The sequence below is a fragment of the Saccopteryx bilineata genome, chromosome 7 (genome assembly GCF_036850765.1).
Source record: "Saccopteryx bilineata isolate mSacBil1 chromosome 7, mSacBil1_pri_phased_curated, whole genome shotgun sequence".
NCBI classification, from domain to species: domain Eukaryota; kingdom Metazoa; phylum Chordata; class Mammalia; order Chiroptera; family Emballonuridae; genus Saccopteryx; species Saccopteryx bilineata.
Window position 1 is genome coordinate 107,097,674 of NC_089496.1, and position 23,880 is coordinate 107,121,553.

The 23,880-nt window shown below is 44.3% G+C and overlaps 1 protein-coding gene and 1 non-coding gene across 3 annotated transcripts in view; both read left to right on the forward strand.

The window, feature by feature from the left end:
* The window catches only part of ACADSB (acyl-CoA dehydrogenase short/branched chain), a 40,987-nt gene extending 18,489 nt beyond the window's left edge, over positions 1–22,498 (forward strand). Inside the window, exons 2-11 of one of the 2 annotated variants that reach the window (XM_066238416.1) lie at positions 3,973–4,132; positions 4,334–4,434; positions 7,432–7,638; positions 8,173–8,343; positions 9,058–9,183; positions 10,820–10,912; positions 14,419–14,508; positions 17,154–17,291; positions 17,929–18,028; positions 18,736–22,498. In XM_066238416.1, coding sequence (XP_066094513.1) covers positions 3,973–4,132; positions 4,334–4,434; positions 7,432–7,638; positions 8,173–8,343; positions 9,058–9,183; positions 10,820–10,912; positions 14,419–14,508; positions 17,154–17,291; positions 17,929–18,028; positions 18,736–18,806 — 1,257 coding nt within the window. In that variant the 3' untranslated portion in view covers positions 18,807–22,498. The remainder of the gene's footprint in view (positions 1–3,972; positions 4,133–4,333; positions 4,435–7,431; positions 7,639–8,172; positions 8,344–9,057; positions 9,184–10,819; positions 10,913–14,418; positions 14,509–17,153; positions 17,292–17,928; positions 18,029–18,735) is intronic. The other variant, XM_066238417.1, reaches the window with a different exon arrangement.
* On the forward strand, positions 20,712–20,818 carry LOC136311317 (U6 spliceosomal RNA). Its single transcript, XR_010726720.1, has one exon. It is a non-coding gene; the product is annotated as a U6 spliceosomal RNA (small nuclear RNA).
* Positions 22,499–23,880: the final 1,382 nt, after the last annotated feature.

The window sequence follows — 23,880 nt, forward strand, 5'->3', positions numbered from 1 at the left end:
CTCCGTTTCGTTCAGTTCTTGTTCTGGAGATTTATCCTGTTCTTCCATTTGGGACCTGTTTCTCTGTCTCCACATTTTGGCTGCTTCCCTGTGTTTGTTTCTCTGTGTTAGGGAGAGATGCTGCATCTCCGGGGCTTGGCAAGGCAGCAGCACTGGTTTCCTGATGAACACTTTCAGTAGTCCCACCCCCCATTTGTACACTACTGGTAAGGCCAGTAGCCGCGGCCAGCATCACAGCCGCCTGGCCCATGCACGTTCGCATTAGATTCGGACAGACAGTAATGAAACAATGGAGCCAAGAACTGGTGGGCCATCATCTTTAATCCTAGCTTGCACCCGGCGGGCAAGTAAAACACACTGGGCTCCAAAACCCACTCATTCAGTGCTCATAGAGCTACTGACTTATCCGAGTTTTCTAGAATCAAAGGTTTCTAGCTCACCAGACCTACTCACCTCTGTTTCCCATCTCCTTCCTTCTCCCTGCACAAACTGCACAAACTGGCTTCTCACTCAGTACTCCGCCATCTTGGCTGCTTCTCCTGGCCTCCTCCACATGGCCTTTCTCTGCTCTCCAACCTGCTCTCCTCTCTAATGCTAATCTTAGGAACCAAGAGAGAGCAAGCTCCGGGTCTGCCCCCATTTTACAGTGTAGAAATCAAAATCTTTAATCCAATATACAAATAAGGAAGTCTCTGATACAAAATCACTTATTTGAGGCATGATGGGATTCCTCATGAGAGTGCACCACCCCACATCATGCAATCAGTCAAGGGTGTGGGGAAAAGCTTAGTCTTAAAACTAAGCCTTAGGCTATAACAACCTGGCCTGCTTACAGCCTGTCCCCCACACCCAATACAGACTATAAGCGAGCAAACATATATATCTTATTTTAAAACTTATTTGACCAACAGCACTTCATGCTTTTTAAAGTACGTTTGCATCTGTTATCTCATCTTGTGAATCTAAAACAATTGCTCTGTCTTAAACAATCATATACTTTCTCAGTAGCAACACTGAGGTGAAGGGGGTCACAACTGTGTCAGCAGGGAAAAAATGGGTATTCACTGCCTTCTTAAGTGTCCCAGTGGTGGGCTTTCTGTTCAAGATAAACTTAGGTAAGGAAGATGATGTATTGGCCGAGAGACGTGAGAATCCTGCAGTAGGTTTTGTGAAGTAAATGACCTCCCCTAGAAATAAAAAACGTGGGCAGTGGGTTGCAGTTTTTGAAATGTAAGGCAAGTTTAGTGAGCATTTTGTGGAGAAGATAATGTAGGTCATTCATTCATTCATTATGTGTGGAGGGGCCCTTCTCAGACTCCACCACCAGCCACCGAGCAAAATTACATACACCTCATACTTCTTTTCCTTCTGCATAATTCCATTCCTCTCCCGCTCCTTCCTTCGCGGTGCCTCCTGCTACAGAGCCCTCTCTCCTTAGCAACCCTCCTCCCCTCCTGAGCCCCTTCCCACCTCCATTTCTTACCTCTCTTCCTCTTGCCCTTCTGAAATCTCCCCATCTGTTTCATCAGGGAGACGACAATATTTCGTGTGTCCATCCCTCTTCCTTTTTTCTAGTCCAGGGTGTGCATGTCCCAAGTCTTTCAACGAGAAAAAAACATTCCACACAACTTTGCCATAAACTTTGTGTCTCCTAATTCTCAAAACAAGACAAGATCAAGTAGAAAAATTGAGACATACACATTTTTCTGCTGTCTGGCCAAAGTTTCTTTTTTCCCCCCAGTTAAGTCTGGAGCGGAATACACGTGCTCCTAGGTGCAGAGCTGCAGAGATGCCAGTGTGTAGGAAAGGGTACCCGTGGTTTCAGACATGGTGACTCTTGTTTCTTTCCTCTCCTTATAACAATAAACTTTTCAGCGTCTAATCAAAACTCTTGGGAAAACATATTGCAGCGATGAAGACATGTTTTTTAGTTCTGCAACACTTGGCTGTGTTTCCTGACAGCCTGTTCCCAGATACGGATCTTGTTGCCCTGTCCCAGTCACTAGCTTCTGTGTCAGGAGCTGGGGAGCTTTCTAGTTCCCTTCGTACACACCACACGCGTGCAGGCACTTGCTGGATGCCGAGTGATCCTCTTCATATTTGTTGAATAAAAGGGAAGCAGTGATATTTTTTTTCTAAACAGCTTTGAGGAATAATTGACATAAAATTTAATCTTTTAAAGTGTGTAATATAATGATTTTCAGTAAATTTACACAGTTGTGCAATCATCACCATAATCCAATCTGGGAACCTTTCCATCACCCCAGAAAGCTCCCTGTGCCCTTTTGCAATGATCACTCCGTGTTCTAACCGCCCCCACGCCCACACTTCAGCCCCAGGCCTTCCAGCTCTGTTCGGAGTTCGGATTTTTCTGTTCTGGATTTCCAGATAAATGAAATCATGTAGGGTGTGCTCATTGGTGGCAAGCTTCTTTTACTCAGCAGGTTTTTAGGTTCAAGAAATGACTAATTCCTTATTTGTTTCCCCTGTTCTCAAATTCTACAGAAGAAAATAGGAAAGATATAACAAGCATTTAAAATTAAATGATGGTCTCTTTTTCCCATAAAATTGTAGCAAATCCGCCTGACCTGTGGTGGCGCAGTGGATGAAGCGTTGACCTGGAATGCTGAGGTCGCCGGTTCAAAACCCTGGGCTTGCCTGGTCAAGGCACATATGGGAGTTGATGCTTCCTGCTCCTCCCCCTGTTCTCTCTCTGTCTCTCTCCCCCCCCCCTCTCCTCTCTCTCTAATAAAAATAAATAAGTAAAATCTAAAAAAGTAAATAAATAAGTAAAGAATAAAGAATATTAAAAAAAATTGTAGCAAATCCGTTGCTGAGTAGAATTGGCAAGTTGAAGGGTTTGGGACACCGCAGCAGGGAAAGTTCACCAGCCTCGCAGTCTGCCCAGGTCACTGCCCTGACGCTTCTGCTGTGACCACTGCTGCGGAGCTCTTAGCAGCGGGGCAGAAACAGGCCTTACTGTGTAGTGAACGCTTTCTATATGCTGGGTACTGTCCAAGCCCTTTGTGTGGATTCACAAAACCCCCAGAGGGTATTTCTCCAGGTTAAAATTCACTTGTCCGATATAAGAGTTGATGCTTCCTGCTCCTCCCCTTTCTCTCTCTCTCTCTCTCTCCCCCCCTCCTCTCTAAAAAAAAATAAAGACAGAAAGAAAAAATAAATAAATAAAATTCACTTGTCCAAGATCACCTAGTTATTTAATATCAGATGCTAGGGTTCGAAACCAGTCCTTTCAGACTCCAGGGCATATGTTTTGTTTGTTTTTGACAGAGACAGAGTCGGAGAGAGGGATAGATAGGGACAGGGATAGGAAGGGAGAGAAATGAGAAGCATCAATTTTTTTGTTGCCACACCTTAGTTGTTCATTGATTGATTTCTCATATGTGCCTTGAAGGGGGGGGGGGCTACAGCAGACTGAGTAACCCCTTGCTCAAACCAGCGACCTTGGGTCCAAGCTGGTGAGCCTTGCTCAAACCAGATGAACCCACGCTCAAGCTGGCGACCTCGGGGTCTCGAATGTGGGTCCTCCGCGTCCCAGTCTGATGCTCTATCCACTGCACCACGGTGAGGCCAGGATGTATGTTCTTAACCCTTAGTATGCCGTGCTGTCTCTTACTAATGAGAAACTGAAGAATTCTAGCTATAGATTGAAGTATGAGTTCCATCTAGAAAGTTGTATTTCCTTGAAAGAGATAGTTAATTGCCTGGGAAATGTGTTTATTTGGAACAGCTCCTTGCTAGATAAAAATGTTATATGTTAGCAAGCCAATTTTTGTTTTTGTCATGGGACAGTGAATTTTACAACACGTGGGTTAAGCTCCCCTTTTTTGGGTGAAATGTGGTGTAGGAACGGGTTACAAAGTTATTCCTGAAGAAAGTGATGTCCTGACACTTCTCATACCTTCTGTGTGTGTTCGTGTGTTCCCTCTTCAACGGGGACTGTTTTTATAGCTAAGAAGGACCTTCCCACCTTGCCTGTGGTCTTGGAAGACTCCCGCTCGGGCCCTCAGGGCCTCCCACTCAGAAGCGCAGCTCAGCATAGCAGACAACCAGCTGCCCTGTGCCCCCCTGCAGACCTTTACGGAGGAGGAACTGATGATCAAGAACACGGGTGAGTGGGCCTCTTCCCCTCTGGTGATGGGTTGGCTCTACAATGTGAAGTCACGTGACATGTGGCATGATTGGCGGATCTGGTCATCTGCATTGGTGAATGGGATTTTTTTGACATTTATTTTCTTTGCAATCTTTTGAAAAAAGTAATGTATGTCACCCTATTAGAATAAAGACTTACCAGTATTTTTTCCCCCTACAGTTAAAAGATTTGCCCAGGAACAAGTTGCTCCTTTGGTGTCAACAATGGATGAAAATTCCAAAATGGAGAAATCAGTAATACAAGGATTATTTCAACACGGGGTATATAATTCATAATTCTTCCGATTTCACAGTTTTGTAAACACTTCCCAGGGATAAAGTGGTTGCAGACGTATCAATTTGGGAACTGTAATGGTAGCATAATGAACTCTTCCTGGTCACAATGCTGTGTGTTCTCTTTTAGACTGAGAACCTGAAGATTTTTTTTTTTTTTAAGTATTTTATTTATTGATTTTTAGAGAGAGAGGAGTGAGAGAGAGAGAAATAGAGAGAGAAGGGGGGAGGAGCAGGAAGCATCAACTCCCATATGTGCCTTGACCATGCAAGCCCAAGGTTTCGAACCAGCGACCTCAGTGTTCCAGGTCGAAGCTTTATCCCACTCTGCCACCACAGGTCAGGCGAGAACCTGAAGATTTTTTTAATTGAATTAAAATTTTAAATCAGAAATACTGTGCTGTTTAAGTAAAAGGTTAGAAGTCAGAGAGAGTGATTCCCTTAGACCATATTTTAATATGTGTTTTCCGATGGCTTTAGGCGACCCCTGTGTTTTGGTCGTTCGACCCTCGCCGGGGTCGCGACCCACAGGTTGAGAACCGCTGCCTTAGACCACGGGACTTGTCCAGGAGCTCTTTTGTCCCCAAGAGACATTTGGCAGTGTCTGGAGATACTTTTGGTTGTCACACTCAGGGGGCTCCAAGCATCTAGTGGGGTAGAGGCAGGGGCGCTGCTGAAAGCCCAGAGGACAGTCCCACCACAGAATCCTTCAGCTCGATAATGCCGAGGTTAAGGACCCCTTTTACTCCTTGGTAAAAGCTTTATAGTATAGCAAGTAGTCTACCCAAATCCCTATATAAGTGGCAAACTTAGGCCACGTCTGAATTCCACATTACCCAGGACAGCAAACTCCCAACTTTTTAAGTTCACATAGCCTGTTAATAGAAGCACAGTGTCAAAAAACAGGTAAGAGTGTAACTGACCTGGCTGTGGGTAGAGAGAGGGGTTGTCAGTGTGGGGGCTCCAAGGAGAACATTCAGAAAAGCAAGGCACTCATCATCTCTCCCTTCTCAACACATGTGCCGTGATGCCTGTTTTTATTTTGAATACTAAGGACATCCCAGAACTAACAGCTCCTATTCAGAGCCATTGACTTAAATCTTGTCTGTTATTCTGTTTGAAGAATAGCCCTTTCCACTTAACTAAATCGTTTTATCTCTTCTCATTTTAAAGAGACCAGCTTCTTTATACCATGAATAGTAGTGATTTTTTCCAACTTCCGTTTAGCAGTGAAACTCTTGGGAAAAATGGACTTTGTGTGGAGCTACAGTGGGTCGCACAGCATCTGTGAGTCCGTTTCTTGGGCAGGTTTCATCTGCATTGTTGCAGGATCTCCTATGCTTCTCTGCAAAGTCCTGGGGTCCCGGTTTCAACAGCTCTCTCCCAGGGGAGCAGTTCGTGGTCATCCACAGTAGAGAGTCGCCTGCCAGCCCCACAACCTGCTCTTGCTTAGAAGTGGCGTCCTCGGGAGGGTCCGCTTAGTGGCATATCCTCCACCAGCTCTTCCCAGCTTCCCTTGACTACCAGTTCCTGTTGTCGCAGTGTGGTCACCTGCCGTAAATAGCCGACAAAAGCGGTATTTCCAACGTAGGAGAAACTGGTGACATATCAGAGAGGCGGTATCTCTGACACTGTTTGGGATCAGCCTGCCCTCCTCAGTCTTCAGGCACGCGGATCCTTCGGTTCTTCCTCCTTGATGGCATTTCTGGTGTCCTGACCGTTTCGGTCCTCTCCCTTCACACCAGCTAAGTTTTCTGTCACCTTAAAATGTGAACAGCCACACCCCAGACTGCTGCGTAGTGGAGTTCCAAAGTGTCTGGAGAGAATAGGATGAAGCACCCTGTCATTCGTTAGCAGCTTTGGGTCTTGAATTACATGTACACATACCTTCTCTTCCTGAACTGAGGACACCTACAAGTGGACTGCCGGGGCGTGTCGTGGTCCAGACTTTGGAGTAGTTGCTAAACAGTCCAGTGGTTACGAGAAAGCCTTGGCTGTCGATCGGTTGTGTTTAATGGGGACCTGGGCCTTGTCTGGTGTGCTAATAGGAAACACCACTCGATGTCTGCTAACCACCTGGATTTGCTACAGTGGCCTAAAAGGAATGGTCATTTAATTACTCGAGTCAAGGCCCTGGCTGGTTTGCTCAGCGGTAGAGCTTTGGCCCAGCATGTGGAAGTCCCGGGTTCGATTCCCGGCCAGGGCACACAGGAGAAGTGCCCATTTGCCTCTCCACCCTTCCCCCTCTTCTTTCTATCTCTCTCTTCTCCTCCCGCAGCCAGGGCTCCATTGGAGCAAAGTTGGCCCTGGCACTGAGGATGGCTCCATGGCCTCTGCCTCAAGTGCTAGAATGGCTCCAGCCACAACTGAGCAATGGCCCAGATGGGCAGAGCATCGCCCCCTGGTGGGCATTCTGGGTGGATCTCGGTCAGGTGCATGAAGGAGTCTGCCTCTCTGTCTCCCTGCTTCTGACTTCAGAAAAATACAAATTTTTTTTAAAAAATTTACTCAAGAGTCAGGGGGAAGAGCCTGGCCAGAAGAGATTCTGCCAAATGAAACTAGACATTCCCACTGAGGAGCGGTAGGCTGCTTCAGTTTGCTCGTTACATTGAAATCAGTAGACGATTTCCCGGTGGGAGAACCACACCCAGACAGCGGTAGTGTTGAGGCAGGAAGCAGCAAGTTGTCAGCAGTCGGCATCCGGAAAGATTTATATTAGAGATGTTCTCATGATTCCATCCCCTTCTCTTCCAAGCATCTTGTTTTTTAGATCACAAAGGGAAACAAAACGTTGTAATGTTTAGTTATTTCATCCTTTTCAAATATCTGTCATTTCTGTTTTATATATATAATACATAAAAGAAAACACATACAAATTTTAAAATTAGGAACTTAAATGGTTACAATTTATTTAACTCGTTCTTGCAAGAACTCTGCCATATAAAAATAGCTTTCTTAATCTGTGTTTCCTTGTTTTTCCTTTAGCTGATGGGTATTAACGTTGACACCAAATATGGAGGAACAGGGGCTTCCTTTTTTTCCTGTGTCTTGGTGGTAGAGGAGTTAGCCAAAGTTGACGCGTCGGTGGCTTTGTTATGTGACATTCAGAACACAATAATTAACGAGCTGATGGGAAATTATGGAACAGAAGAACAAAAGGCAACCTATTTGACCAAGCTAGCTACAGACACCGTGAGTGAGATGAGTTGTTGAAATGGATTTGATCTTTTCTGATGTTTAATGTTTTTAGGAGAAAAGTACCTGGCATGTTAACTTTCCTATTCCAAACCACAGTACAGCACCATTGATCAATCAAGTAATAATAACTTAATGCTGGTAGAAAAATACAGTCTGGCTCTCATTTCCCACTTGGAAATTTAGGGAATAATCTTGAGACCATAAGACAACTATTTTTTGTCTCAGTTATTTATTCTAATACTTTCATGAGTGGTTTCATTTACGTTGAGATGTCTTTCTACTGCAATTATTAGAACCAATTTAATTAAACTCAATTGAGTATGTGTATTTAGGTCTTTAAACCTGTCTTAGACAAAAAGGATATTTTGGGAAATAATACTGTTAGAGTACCATTGTTATTTTGAAAAGTACAGGTTTCAAAAGTAGCTACACATTCAATTTACAAATGTGTACTTTGCCATAAGTGAGTATTTGGTACAGAGTACAAATACAGTTATAAATTGGAGACTGTTTTCCTTCCATGTGTAGGTAGGAAGTTTCTGCCTCTCAGAGGCTGGAGCAGGTAGCGATGCGTTTGCTCTGAAGACCAGAGCCGATAAAAAGGGAGATTATTATGTCATCAACGGGTCGAAGATGTGGATCACCAGTGCCAAGGACGCAGAGCTCTTCCTGGTGATGGCAAATGTGGACCCTGCCGCGGTAAGCCCGAGAACAGAACTTCTCTGCCCCTCCCCTCCTCCTCTTTTCTCTTTGTATATTTTTCCTACTTCCATTTCCTGTTTCAGACTTGTCTTAAAGGCTGCATTCTCCTCAGTACTGAAAATACTAGACAGCTGACATCTTTCCATCCTCTTAGTCACTAACTTCCTAAATATTGTTGATGTCATATTTGTACATGGAAAACCCTTTATTAATTATCTCCTAATAGGTCATAGGATGGTAATCTCTAATATTGTAGAGTTTCAAATTTTCTATTTAATAGTGAAAAATTTAAGTACCTATGTAGTACATTTAGTTTTAAGAATATTTTGTTCAGTTGGAAAACAGACATAGAGCAAAATAAATATATTTTCACTTTCATCTTTTCTCTAACATTTTTTGGATTAAATTTTAAAACTCTAAAGTGTTTAATAAAATTAAATAGAAAACATGGAGTTCTCATGATCCAATAATACTCTGGTAATAATTTTAATAGCCCTAATGGTTTCTGAAAATGTAAGAAAATTGATAAAGTTCTTGATTTTGAATCTAGTGCCTTCTAATCATTCTTGTTTCGTAATGCACCTCTTGCAGTCCTGAATCCATTAGCATTTATGGCTAAAGTTCATTTTTAGTTTTCTGTTTACTTTCAACTCTTTGAAACAAGGGATCTCATCAACCAAGTGGTAATAACGTTTTAAATTTTCTTCTTAGGGCTATAAAGGAATTACCTGCTTCATAGTTGATCGTGACACTGAGGGCTTTCATGTAGGGAAAGCAGAAAACAAGTTGGGAATCAGAGCGTCTTCTACCTGCCCATTAACATTTGAAAATGTCAAGGTGCGTATCATAGAATTTCCAGTAAACGTGAAATAAGTTTCCTGGAACCGTAGATGTGCAAGACTCTTGAATGTTGCTTTTAGGTTAGGTCATGACTAAATGTACTTTTTGCAAGGGTTGAGGCAAAGAGGGGAGCCTTGCTGCCCAGCTGCTGGCCTCGGGAGCCAAAGCCAAGAAGTCACCCATTGATAAACTGCATACTTGTGAACCAGAAGGGTTCAGAGAGGGGAGCCTGGTGTGGGGTGCCCCAAAGGCCACAAGATGGGGATGTTGCTCAGTGAGAGTGGAAAACCTCCAGGCATGGCCCACAGTTCAGAGTGGAGGCTGGTAACGATGAGGAGAGAAGACAGCTGGGACCTGGCGCTTCAGAACTTTGCGGCGACGGGACTGGCTGTGATGGGTTCTCTGCTCCTCGCGTTAGAACTTGGGTCTTCTCTCTCCTGGCGAGTGGGCGCGCTCATGAACTGTCTGCAGTTCAGCCTCACGACTCCAGGTGGCTGTCTGTCTTCTTCCTCCTTTCTCTGTGCTTTCTCCACTCTGCCCATTGTCTCTCCTAACTGTTCATGTCATTAAGCTAAGTGTATTTTTTAATTGTTTCTAGTGTAGATTTTTTTTAAATTATGAATAAACATTGTAATTGTCTCTCCTTTCTCCTCCTGTCTTAGGCACACATGCATGTAAAACACATATCAGTTCATTTTTGTGGGGATAATAGTCTCAACAGAAGAAAAGTTTATTATCCATGCTTTAGCAAGTATTTACATACTCTCTGTAATTCCTAATAAATCTCATACTATACCTTACAGGTAACAATTGGGGGGAAATGTTACTCATCTGTTATTGATGAGTTGTATGAGATTCCTTTTCTAGATTCATTCATTCATTCAGCAGATGTCCACTAGGCTCTGGAGGGTGCAGTGGCGTCCAAAAGTTGTGTGGTAACCAGTTTACTGCGAGACAGAGATGTAGTCAGTGATTTCCTCAGAGAAGAGTACTATGCTGGAGTAGTATCACACAGATTTGGGATACATGTACATTTAAAAATAGAAAATCAAAATGAATTATGTCAGCCCTGACCGGGTAGCTCAGTTGGTTAGATCAGGGGTCAAGAACCTATGGCTTGCGAGCCAGATGTGGCTCTTTTGATGACTGCATCTGGCTCGCAGACAGATCTTTAATAAAAAAAATAATAACATTAAAAATATAAAACATTCTCATGTATTACAATCCATTCATTTCCTACCGCTCATGTTCATGGTTGAGGGTGGCTGGAGCCAATCACAGCTGTCCTCCGGGACAACACCAAATTTTTATTGGATAATGCCTAACGTACATGGGTCATTGTATGGCTCTCACGGAATTACATTTTAAAATATGTCGCGTTCATGGCTCTCTCAGCCAAAAAGGTTCCTGACTCCTGGGTTAGAGCATCATCCAGATACAACAAGGTTATAGGTTCGATCCCTGGTCAGAGGACATACAAGAATTAACTGATGAATGCATGAGTGGGTGGAGCAACATATCAATGTTTCTATCTCTGTCTCTCCCTTCCTTTCTCTAAAATCAATAACTAAAAAATTTTTAGAAAATGAAATACGTCAAATTAAATTGAGAAATAACTGCTTTTTTTTTTCAGGTTCCAAAAGCCAATGTCCTGGGGCAGACTGGCCATGCATACAAGTACATCGCAGGGGGACTCAACTGTGGCCGGATAGGGATCGCCGCTCAGGTTGGTCAGAGTCTGCCGTTAGCTCTTCCAGGGTGTGGGTCCCCAAAAACCTGGGGAGGAAAATGCAGGAAACCCAGTGAGCTTTTGGCAGCTTGTGAACACAAGATGGCGCCCTTCCCTTCCACGAGGTGAAAGGACGGCTTCTGTGATTTCTTTAAAATTCCGCTTTGGTCAATTATCTAAAATCCTGAAAACCAAGCAGTGGCTTAATAGTAACAGTTTTTCTGCTTTGAGAACACTGAAATGTTATCCAGTACCTGGATGGATAAGTTGTAAACTATATAAATATAGCATTAAAAAAAAATCTGTTTTTGACCCGGGTTCAATTCCCGGCCAGGGCACACAGGAGAAGCGCCCATTTGCTTCTCCACCCCTCTGCCGCACTTTCCTCTCTGTCTCTCTCTTCCCCTCCCGCAGCCAAGGCTCCATTGGAGCAAAGATGGCCCGGGCGCTGGGGATGGCTCTGTGGCCTCTGCCTCAGGCGCTAGAGTGGCTCTGGTCGCAACATGGCGACGCCCAGGATGGGCAGATTATCGCCCCCTGGTGGGCAGAGCGTCGCCCCTGGTGGGCGTGCCAGGTGGATCCCGGTCGGGCGCATGCGGGAGTCTGTCTGACTGCCTCTCCCTGTTTCCAGCTTCAGAAAAATGAAAAAAAAAAAAAATCTGTTTTTCAAAGCTTGAAATCCATTCTAGAAGAAATTTTGTAAATTAAGAATAAATACGCCCTGGGTGGTTGACTCAGTATACAGAGCGTCAGCCTGGCGTGTGGACGTCCCAGGACACACAAAAAAAGTAACCATCTGCTTCTCCCCTACTTCTCCTCTCTCTCCTCCCCTCCCACAGCCAGTGGCTCAGTTGGTTCAAGTGTCGGCCCTGGGTGCTGAGGATAGTTCAGTTGATTCTAGCATCTGCCTCAGATGGGAGTTGCTGGGTGGATCCCAGTTGGGGCATATGCAGGAATCTGTCTCAACTATTTCCCTTCCTTTCACTTAAAAAAAAAAGGAATAAAGAATATTGTGTTATGTCGTAAAAGTCTCTAATCTGTAGGTAATGAAATAATTGTTGCTTAGTCCTTTGCGTGTGAAATTCAGGTGATTTTTTTTGGTGTGTGTGACACTTGAAATAAAATAGCCACAATTAAATAGATATGTAAGATGAGAACTATTCCATTTTTTAACATATTTGCCCTTTGTAATACATATTACATTTTTTCTATGAAGTGCTATCACTTATTTTCTACATTAAGAAAATGAATCAAGTCTTTGGTTTTATTATAAATTATAGCATTTTTGTAGGACATATTTATTGACTTTTTTAATTATTTATTTATTCATTCATTCATTTTAGAGGGGGGGGGGGCAGGAAGCTTCAACTCCCATATGTGCCTTGACCGAGCAAGGCCAGGGTTTTGAACCGGCAACCTCAGCATTCCAGGTCAACGCTTTATCTACTGCGCCACCACAGGTCAGGCTATTTATTGACTTTTAATCAGCGAGTATCCAAAATTAAACAACTGAAGAACTTGTAGATTTGGAAGATGTTACATATATTATATTAGCCGTAGGCTTGGTTAAATGTTATATTGCTGTAGATTTCTTTCACTGCTGTTAATTGGCTAACAAAAGTTTCTTAGATTGTAAAGCATGCCTCTCTTTGTCTTCTCACTGATGGCGGAGTGGGCGTGCCCATGAACTGTCTGCAGTTCAGTCTCACATGTTTCTGAAGAGACTTGGCGACCTGTTTCAGTTTATCCTGTAGTTCAGTTTCATCAGACATGGTGTGGAAGGCCCCGCACGGAGCTCCTTGTCCCCAGACCCGTACATAACACCGATGCTCGGGGGTGAGACGCACAGCTTGGGCGTGAGTCTCGTTACTGCGCTTTATCTTGTCACCTAACGAACAGTTAAGGTCAGGTCATGATTATTTTCTGGGTTAGTACTGAGGGTCCCTTTTAGAGAAAGAGGCACATGTGACAGTGGCTGGAGGTGCCATCCTCAAATCTCTGCAGTCGAGAATTTAGTGTTTCAGTATTTACAGTGAAAACATTGTACAGAGGTGCAAAAGCCTGTTCTGACTGATGACTGGTCATTTCGATTTCCATGTCAATAAAGGATATTATTAACAGACTATACACTTGCATTAAAAGGCCATGATGACATCACCTTGTAGCCAGAAGCACAGTGAGCCTGCCTCACTGGAACCTGTTCTTAGGGAGTTTTGTTTGTTTTTGGCCTTTAATTTTTAGCCTGAGAATCTGTTCTCCAGAAAGTTCAAAATAAAAAAGGCTGAAGGAAAATGTGAACAAGTACTAATGGGATATTGACATTTGTGGGCATTTCCCCCAAAAGCTTCAGCTATTGATTCTTTTTCCCTTTTTCGAAAACCTACATAGTTTAACATAATTAGATAGTGATTTAATGGCTACCTAATGCTGAAATTTAGAAACCATTGCTACATCTGAATTGTTCAATAGATATGGAGATTGGTTAGCAATGAGAAAATTCAGCTAAAGTTGTCACCACATCCTGATTTGTTCTTTGCATGTATAAATTAATGTGTTTCTGTGTGCTCTCTGCACGCTGTTCTCAACCCTGGCTCTGCGTTAAAGCATCTAAAAAGGCTCTGAAATGCTGGTGCTTAGGCCACACCCCTCACTCCCTGGTTTGGATTCAGCTGTTAGAGCCCCACCTCGTTTTCGGTTTCTTATAATGGAGTTTCCTCAATGGTCCTGAAAGCAGCGGGTTTGAGAAGCACTGCCTTTTTTTTTTTTTTTTTTTTTTTTTGTATTTTTCCAAAGTTAGAAGTGGGGAGGCAGTCAGACAGACGGATCCACCCGGCATGCCCACCAGGGAGCGATGCTCTGCCCATCTGGGTCATTGCTCCGCTGTAGCCAGAGCCATTCTAGCACCTGAGGCAGAGGCCACAGAGCCATCCTCAGTGCCTGGGGCCAACCTTGCTCCAATGGAGCCTTGGCTGCAGGAGGGGAAGAGAGAGACAGAGAGGAAGGAGAGGGGGAGGGGTGGAGAAGCAGATGGGCGGAGAAGCACCGCTCTCTTATGTTCTGATGCTCTTTCAGCTGAAGCACTGGTCAAAGGAGCAAGAAGGTAAAAGGTTAAGAAGTGACCTTCTACATTTGACCTGTAGAAGGACCACAGGGGGCTGTCTTGGAAGCCAGTTCAGAGCACTATTTCTGTGGCTCCCTTTATGCCTAGAGAATCAGAATGTCCAAAAAAGTAACCTGGTGATGTGAGCGCAGCCATGCCGGGAGATGACCTCTGTGCTGACATTGAATACACTCATTTTCATGTCAGTCATTTCCTTCCAGCTCCTGGAAGCTGAGTCGTACTGTGCAGTGGATGGAGGTTATAAACAGACACCTCACCACCTTGGGATCTCTCACCCCCCCCCCCAACTCTTCTATTTGCCTGTAAAAGGAATGTATAATTTGAATAATTAAAAGCATATACTTATAACAAAATAAATTCTGGTCTTTTTCTTTCTTAACAGATGTTGGGATTGGCTCAAGGATGCTTTGACTATACTATTCCGTATCTTAAAGAAAGGATGCAGTTTGGCAAGAGAGTATTTGATTTTCAGGTATTTGATTCCTAGCAACTTTCTACTGAACTGGACGCTCCTGCCTTCCTGTTAATGATGGTGGTGTTAGAAAGCCACGAAGGGCATGGCTTGGGACTTTGATGGTGGAGGTGTAGGGGAAGAAGGCCTAGGTCTCCGTGCGTGTTTGGGAATACCTTGACCCTCTGGAATGGCAGAGCTGTGGTCCCTGAGGCCCCGCTCTGGCGCGATTTGGGATATCCTGGTGAGAGCTCTGGAGCTGTCTCCTCAAAGCTTCATACGTCCAGGTTCTGAGATCTGCAGTCAGACCTCCTGGGTTCAATTCCTGGTTCTTTGTTTTACTGGCCTTAGGCCTTGGACAAGTTACCTCACCTCTCTAAGTCCTGTTGGCCTCATCTGTAAAATAAAGATAATACTACCTAATCCTCTAGAGCAGTGGTAGTCAACCTGGCCCCTACTGCCCACTATTGGGCATTCCAGCTTTCATGGTGGGCGGTAGCAGAGCAACCAAAGTATAAATAAAAGATAGATTTAACTATAGTAAGTTGTTTCATAAAGATTTATTCTGCCAAACTTAGTGAAAATCTGAAATAAAGTACTTGGTAAGTAATTATTATTATATGCTTTAACTCTGCTTTATAAATTTTATGAAGTTACTTCCTTACTTTATAAATCACCATTACTGTGGAACTGGTGGGCGGTTAGAAAACCTTACTACTAACAGAGATACAGAAGTGGGCAGTAGGTATAAAAGGCTGACTACTCCTGATCTAGAGCGATGTTCAGTCAGGTAGATGTGTGAAGTGTTAACACATGGCCCGAGCCTCCCAAGTGTTCAGCACAGGACAGCTGTCACGGGTCAGGCCAGAGCCAGGCAGGGATCCTGCACTCCGTCTGACACGTCCCCCTTGCAGAAGGCACACTTGGCTGCAGTGAGCGCACAGGAGCCGCTCTTAGGCAAGCGTGTTGGGTAACACCGGCCTGGTCCAATGGCGTGCCTCTCAGAGCTCCCCAGGCAATCAGGCGATTAGCTGGTGGCAGTAGGCAGTCTTCCTGTCCACCCACGCTCCTGTCCTCCACCGTCTTACATGGTGGAAGGCTGGCGTAGCCGCGTTCCTAGCTTTCTCAAGCGCGTCGCCGAGTAATCCAGAAGCATTGTTTTACATGTTTGCAGAACCTCCCTGTACACAGCTCTGGGCTCCAAGCACAGCTCATTACATCATCAGCTCGTCTGGCTGCATTGTCTTCAGGTGTACAGCAAGGACTAGGCTTCCTGCAAGCCCACACACATAGCACGCGTGTAGAGACCCTAAGGTGTGGGTGTGCCCAGTCGGTCCAAGGCCTAGGCAGAGTGAGCAGATCAGGCCTGGCCGGCCCCCCGCAGTTCCTGCTGCCGTTGCCATCATAGACGGGGAGGTTGAGTTATTTCCCAGGGTCATGCCGCTGATCAGGTATCGGGAGTCTAGGTATGCTGGCCATGGCTTCTGGTCTGACTTTCTCTTTACTAGACTCGAGTGCTTTCGTAGGGCCAGCCAACACATAGGTGGCAACAGAGGATACCGAACAGGAAGACAGTTTTAAGGGAGGCTTTTGGTCTCCTTACACGCAGGAAGCAGTGTTTCGTGTCCATGCAGGAGGGAGGGAGGGGAAGGGGCCAGGTATACTAATAGGCACAGTCATGACATATCTAAAGATTCCTAGTGTGGGTAATTAAAAAAAAAACTTTTAGAAATTTGGTCATGAAAAGCAACATTATTAGTTGTATCTATATCTATGTGAAGCTTTGATTAAAGCTAGCATTTTTTTCCAAATTGCTTTAATCTCACAAGAGAGATTTGTTCTTTGCTTCGCCTGCAATCATATCTTTCTCTCCTACAAGGTCCTTGCAGGTAGGGACTATATGCAGAGTCGAAATTTTGTTAATTCCAGCAAATAAAAAATATATTCGGGGTTTTGCTTTGCTGGAATTTTGTTTAACCTCAGTTTGGATCATAAAAGGGGTTGAAAATAATTATTAGATAATAAGTAAAACTTTTAAACCTGATTTTGTGATCATTTATATTTTAAATCTTTTTTGTTGTTGTTGTTGTATTTTTCTGAAGTTGAAAACGGGGAGGTAGACAGACTCCCGCATGCGCCCGACCAGGATCCACCCAGCATGCCCACCAGGGGGCAATGCTCTGCCCATCTGGAGCATTACTCTGTTGCAACCAGAGCCATTCTAGCGCCTGAGGCAGAGGCCACAGAGCCATCCTCAGCGCCCAGGCCAACTTTGCTTTAATGGAGCCTTGGCTGTGGGAGGGGAAGAGACAGAGAGGAAGGAGAGGGAGAGGAGTGGAGAAACAGATGGGCGCTTCTCCTGTGTGCCCTGGCCGGGAACTGAACCCGGGACTCCTGCACGCCACGTCGACGCTCTACCACTGAGCCAACCAGCCAGGGCCTATTTTAAATCTTGACAGTGACAAAGCATTACATGAACTTTGGAAAGTTCTTAAACAATATATGTATCATATTTCAGTTTGGATTGAAGATTTTAAAGTATTTTTACCAAATGAATGTGAGTTTCCTTTGGGATATATTTTGAATCTGTTACCCAGGTATGATTTTGAGAATAAGCTGTGATTTCAGAAATCATAATTCTCTAATTTGTGTTTTAAATGTTACAGGGACTCCAGCACCAAGTGGCTCAGGTGGCCACCCAGCTAGAAGCTGCAAGATTGCTAACATACAACGCGGCTCGGCTTCTAGAAGCTGGAAGGCCAATCATGAAAGAAGCATCTATGGCCAAATACTATGCATCAGAGGTAAAAAAAAAAAAAAGTCATTCTGCTTTTTTTTTTTTCAGGTATGTATTTCCTAAGTGGTTCACTTAGGGATGTTGAGCATTCGCTAGTTTTCAAGTAAAATACCGTGGACTTTACAGTCCCTGCAGCAGAATAGCATAAAAAGTAAAGCTGCCACAGGAAAAGGCCCAAACTCTGTGAGGTCTCCAAGTTTCCCCAGGATCTTAAATGGAAACCGGGTCACCCAATTCAGGTAGAAGACCCATCACTGATCCCCAGGTGGGGCTCACCTGAGCGCTGGCGTCTCCTCCAGGGTTCCAAGCTGGGCAGACCCGAGGCCGCGGGTGGTGGTGGGAAGTGGACGCAGCAAGGAGGGGTTGCCGTGTGTTTTGTGCTCTCTGTGTGGGCATGTGCAGCCATATGTGACCCAGGCCGGGCCGCTGTCCCCAGCCCCGCAGTCAGCCCCCCTCATTCCATGGCTTCACGTGTTCATTTAACTTTTTCACCCCCAAATTAATCTCCTCTCCACCTCCCCTTTGAGGGCCAGCCTGCTGGATCCAGTTTCCACTTTATCTACCCACCCCATCACGCCACTAGAGCGTTTATATAACAGAAGTTGTGTGGTTCTAACAGGTGACTTACTGCTTGCTTTTGGTAGGTTGCAGGACTGACAACTAGTAAATGTATCGAGTGGATGGGAGGTGTGGGCTACACCAGAAATTACCCTGTGGAGAAGTACTTTCGGGACGCAAAGATTGGTAAGTAGGTTTTTTCCATTTTGTTTCCTTTTACTTTGGTCTGTTGCCTCTGTCGGTGTCTGGGCTGTTGTATTGGGTCGATATTTCTTTGGTACTTCCGGCAGAGGCGATGTTCCTGTCTTCAGTATTATGGGCGCTGGCTCTCCGTTTTTGTGGCTGTTTTTTCCCCCACCTCTTCCTTTAAAAAAAATGGGTCTATGTGTTTAAAAACATTAAATTGCCTTTATTTTAATGCCTCAACAGGCCTTTTAGTAAAAACACAACAAAACCTGTCTTAATTCTTCTTTTACTAAAAATGCTACTAGTTTGGATACATTTAGTGCTACCCTCTGAAACCTCAGTTTTCATTTCGGAAGCTCAGAGCCGACAGCCTGAGCATTCGGTGCTGAGCTGTCCTTTCGGGGGACGGGAAAGCGCAGCCCCAAGAGCTGCCCGGCCTGATGGCAATCCGAGCTCCTGCGTTAATAGTTCAGAACGAACGCCTTCACCTGTTTAATACTGATTCTTTTGGAATCTGAATCTAATTTCCAAGTGGAAAGTTATCACCTCTTGGGCAAAATGACTTTGTCAGATACCATATTCAGGGGACACTGAGTGATGTTACTAAAGACAGTTGCATAGCAATTGCAGAGGTGATGTTTGTAGCGCTATTTCTTGTATCTACACTTTACTCTGAGTCTACCCCTGATTGTTCCCTTTTGTTTAAGGTACAATATATGAAGGAACGTCAAATATGCAGCTGAACACCATTGCCAAGAGCATCAATGCAGAGTACTGACACCGCAGAGTGGGCCCCTCCCTGACGGCGCTGGTGTAAAATTTTAAACTATTGTGCCTTTTGGAAAAGCAGTCCACCACAGCATTGAAGTAACTTTTAAGTCCTTAGCCATAGATTGTGGGTTAATCTTTTCTAGTCTACCTTTCAGGTCTGCTTAACTTGGGCACAGGAAATCACTTTTAAAATTTGGGAAGAAATGTATCCCTATCTTCTTGAAAAAATTTTTTTGAAGTTTTGTAGGTGTTCTTCAAGCTTCAGGGTGTGTGGAAGTGTCCTTCCGTCAGCATTTGGAGTATTAGTAACAGGCATGTCTATTTTATATTCCTATTAAGCCTTTATTTTGTGGTGTTAGAAATGTTTGTTATACTTGCCAATTCTATAGGACAGAAAGAGTCAGTCCTAAGCTGCTAACCTAGGTAAAAATTGATAAAAGATTTCTTTAGAAAAATCTAAAAGTTTTCTAAATACCTGAGAAGGGGCGGGAATAAGGGTATAACTGTATAAGTTATGTAAACGAAGAAAACATTATTTTAACAAAAGAAAGCATCAGAATTCACTTTGATAATTGACCTGTGTAAAAGATGCATTTCATGATGGTTTCAGCAGATCATTTAAAAAAACAAGTCTCTGCATTAGTTTTCAAGTATAAAGCTTAAACAATTTGGTTTAATAATCAGAATATGTTTAATATGGTAATAATATCCTTCATGCACTGTTTTTCAGTGATACAATTTCTCTCTGTATTCAATTGAACACTGATTCCTCAAACTTAGTTATTGGGCTTTATCACAAATGGTACTGCAGAAATTGTATTTTGTTTGGTTCAGTGATTCTCAGGAGGGAGATGTCTTGTCCCCACAAGGAACTGTATCAAAATCTCATAAGGAATGAGGGCTGTAGAGTGTGAAAAAGCATATTCAATAGTATAAAACAAAATTATATATCTTGGGATGCAAAAATAAATGTATTATTTTACAATACAAATTGTAGAAAGGCAAAGGTCAACAAAATATATAGTTGATGCTCCTTCGTATTGGGGATTCCCAGTCAAGAGAGACCCCTCTCGGGTCCGTATCCTGAGTCCCCTCAGGAGGGAGGTAGAGGAGTGAGAGATTCATATTTTCTGAAAGGGGCATCGGTTAGAGATCTTGAAAATGTTTCAAGACTCATAATCACAGCTGTTGCATGGGAAGCATTTTTGTATTTAAGTGAAGGATAGTGCTTATTAAGAAAACTTGACTGACCTGTGGTAGCACAGTGGATAAAGCGTCGACCTGGAAATGCTGAGGTCGCCGGTTCGAAACCTTAGGCTTGCCTGGTCAAGGCACATATGGGAGTTGATGCTTCCAGCTCCTCCCCCCTTCTCTCTCTCTCTCTCCCTCTCTCTCCCCCCTCTAAAAATGAATAAATAAAATGAAAAAAAAAAATCTTAAAAAAAAAAAAGAAAACTTGAGCCTGACCAGGCAGTGGCGCAGTGGATAGAGAGTTGGACTGGGATGCGGAGGACCCAGGTTCAAGACTCCAAGGTCGCCAACTTGAGCATGGGCTCATCTGGTTTGAGCAAGGCTTACCTGCTTGAGCCCAGGGTCGCTGGCTCGAGCAAGGGGGTCACTCAGTCTGCTGTAGCCCCCCAGTCAAGGCACATATGAGAAATCAATAAACAACTAAGGCATCACAATGAAGAATTGATGTTTCTCATCTCTCTCTCTTCCTGTCTGTCTATCCCTATCTGTCCCTCTCTCTGTCTCTGCCACACAAAAAAAAGAAAAAGAAAAGAAAACTTGAGATTTTCAAAGTAATTTTGCTTTGCACATTCACGTGTTTTGAATTGGATTAATTTCTGTAGTGCAAATTGTAGTTAAATATTCAGCATTGTGTAACTACAATTAAGATAGGACTTACATGGTGCTCACTTCAGCAGCACATATACTAAAATTGGGACGATACAGAGAAGATTAGCATGGCCCCTGTGCAAGGATGACACACAAATTCATGAAGCATTCCATATTTTTTTTAGGGGAAAAAAAAAAGATAGGACTTACATGAAGATATTAGGAAGAAAGAAGACCTTGGATCAAAAGAGATAAAATCTACTTAACTTTTAAATAGGGAGATGAGGGAAACCCCGCCCCCCCTTTATTTTGTCTTTCGGAACAGACTGATCTGATAAGCAAGGTAGGGGATGGATGAGATGCTCTAAACAGAAGGGGCTTGAACATCTTCACTTTCTGTGATTATGTGAAAGGTGGACTTTTCAGGTAATGCAGTAGAAACCAACAGTAGTAAAGGACTCTCAGCCTCGTCCTGTGGGATTATAAATATGTGAATAAACACGTAAAACTACAGTAAACCTCACTGATGTTCAGATTAGCAGCATTAGAGAGCCTCCTATAAATGCCAGGACCTTGACTTTATATTTAGGATCAATAGAGTTCTAACTGTATGTATATTTTTATGCTTGTTCACAAAGAACAATTGAAAATTACGTGTTATAGTTAACATATGTACCTACCTTCTTCTGTTGGTAAAGTATTGTGTAATTTTACCATTTCCCAAAGAAAATGTGTGCTTCCTGATGGTCCAGTCATGGTTGGGCCCCTCCAGTGCTCTCAGCAAACAAGGTGTTATGGGTTTTCCTGTTGTATTTCCAGTTTATCTTTACTTAATAACACAATTTGGGGGGTCTTTAAAACTATCCATCTTGAATTCGTGTCTAGTGGCGGATGAGCTAATTCACCTCCTGAAGCCGGTCACTACTGCTTGTTAGTTTTAGGACGGGGCTGTCACGAGGCTCAGGAGGTAAAGGCTTGAACAGAAGCATCAAGGAACTCTTGACTGTATTTGTTGGGTGGAGCTGGACTCAACCCACCTGCCAAGTTGGTATTGTTGGAGACCTCATTGTACAGCATGAAAATGAATCAGGGTCAAAGATTTTTCACTCGTGGAAAGTTAAACCTAGAAAGACATTAGAGAACCATCCAAGCAGCTCTCCCATTTTAAATTGAAGGATTCCTAGCCCAGAATACTTGGCCTGAGGTCATCCACCCAGAGACAAGGACAGGACAAGACAAGAGTCCAAATGCACTGGCTCCCAGCTCACTGCTCTTCCTGCCACTCAACATTGTCTCTGTTCAACAAATGTGGGATTTCATTCTTGTGTAATTTGGTACTCTTGTTGATTTAGGTTTAAGTGATAAGGAATTAACATTATGGAAGTGTTGTGATTGATCAGTGTCTTTGCTTACATATATACATCATCTGCCAAAGATGATAGCTTTCCTTCCGTGTAGCTGGTATGTCGGATATGACAGTTACTGTGTGAGATCGGTTGGTTTTAGGATTATGGCGTGTTTTCTAAACGCACTAGTTATATTCTTGCTGATATATTTTTGCTGATTTTTCATAAAGTGAAAGTTTTGTTGTAATGGTGTATATATATATCAGACCATTTATTACAAAATCAGAATTCTATGGAGAATAGAAATTAAAGCACTAAATTTACTGGAGACTTGCTATACATACAGATAAAGTAAGAAAATAATTATCTTCCTGTAAGAGAGATACAACACTTCTGTCTACCACGCTGATAGTCTGTCTCTCATGTAAGCCAATTGTGTTTGTCTCCAGAGAGGAGGGTTTATAATGAAGACCAAGTTTAAATTATTGATGCTAAATAAAATTTTATCAGAGGACTCATGTTTAATTTTTATTTATTTATTTTAATTTTTCTATTGATTTGAGAGAGAGAAAGGAAGGGGGGAGATGGTGAGAGAGAGAAGCATCAGCTCATTTGTCTTTACAGCCCTGACCAGGGATCGAACCCACAACCTCAGCATACCGGGATGACGCTCTATCCACTAGACCACCCAGCCAGGGTCTTTTTTTAAGGCAGAGTAAGCAGCTCTTCAATGGAGAGGTCACCTCTTCTGAGCACGTCCTCACAGGACAGCTCCCACCTGGCTGATACTCAGGCCTGTGCTGTAGAGTATCACTCGGGGAAGCGTTGGACCTCTGTGCCTTCTGCTCAGTGACGCACCACGGTCTGCTGCCTGGGGGGGTTCCAGTCTGTTCCCCGCCATTTCCTGCATGCTCCTGGGAATCTAGATCTCAGTCCCTTTGTCTTTTGTCATTCAGTGCTGTGCCGACAGGTCACCGTGTCCAAGGGTCCAAGGTACGGTGGGCTCCCAGCTGCCGTGCGGAGACGGGTGAGGCCCAGTCCTTAGGGGACGTGCGTTCACCCTTGGTGCCCTTGCTATTCCGAGCACACCCTCACACACAGATTGCATGTCTGTGTCTCCCAAGGCCGGCCCTACGCAAAAGGACTTACTCAGCGCCGTTAGGATGATAACAGGAAGTGCTGACATCTCTTGAGCTCTTTCCATGTGCCAGGCATTACTCTGTCTTGTCGACGCACATGAACTCACAGCAGCCCCACGCCATAGGTGCACCTGTTGGCCCATTTAACAGGCAAGGAGACTGAGGCATGGAGGTGTTCAACGAAGTGCTGGTCGGTAGTTGACAGCAATGGAAGTCCGACTCGGACCGTCTGGCTGATGGGTCTTTAGGTCTGTTCGTCTTCAGGAGCCTCCCAGTGAAGTGCTGCTACCAACCAGCCCTCTACGAGCGAGTTGTTCAGGGTCGAGTTGCGGATCTTCACAGCAGAGAAGTTCCTTCCCAGCTGGAGACAGGGCTTGCCTGACACGTGGGTGTGGCGGTCTCCCCAACAGGCAGTTGGCGGCCTTGGGTTAGGGGTGAAGGTAAGCCTAGGAAAGGAGTCCAGCGTTCTTCTCCACAAGGGGTGGATGCGGGGATGAGGCCTGGAGCCGAGGACTGTGAGCTACTGGCCTTCAGGTGGGGGTAGGAGGGAGCCAAGAGAACGAGCGAGGAGGCCAGCTCAGGAACCAGCACGAATCGGGCTGCCCAGTGCTGCAGGTGTGGAAGGAGAGGGAAGAAGGAGAACACCCCAAGGGAAGGCCCCCAGTCCTGGCCCCGGACAAGCAACAAGCACCTGAGAGCGGGATCCGTGGGACACTCGGGCTACGGGCCCAGCGCTGACCTGCCTCTGAGCCCCGAG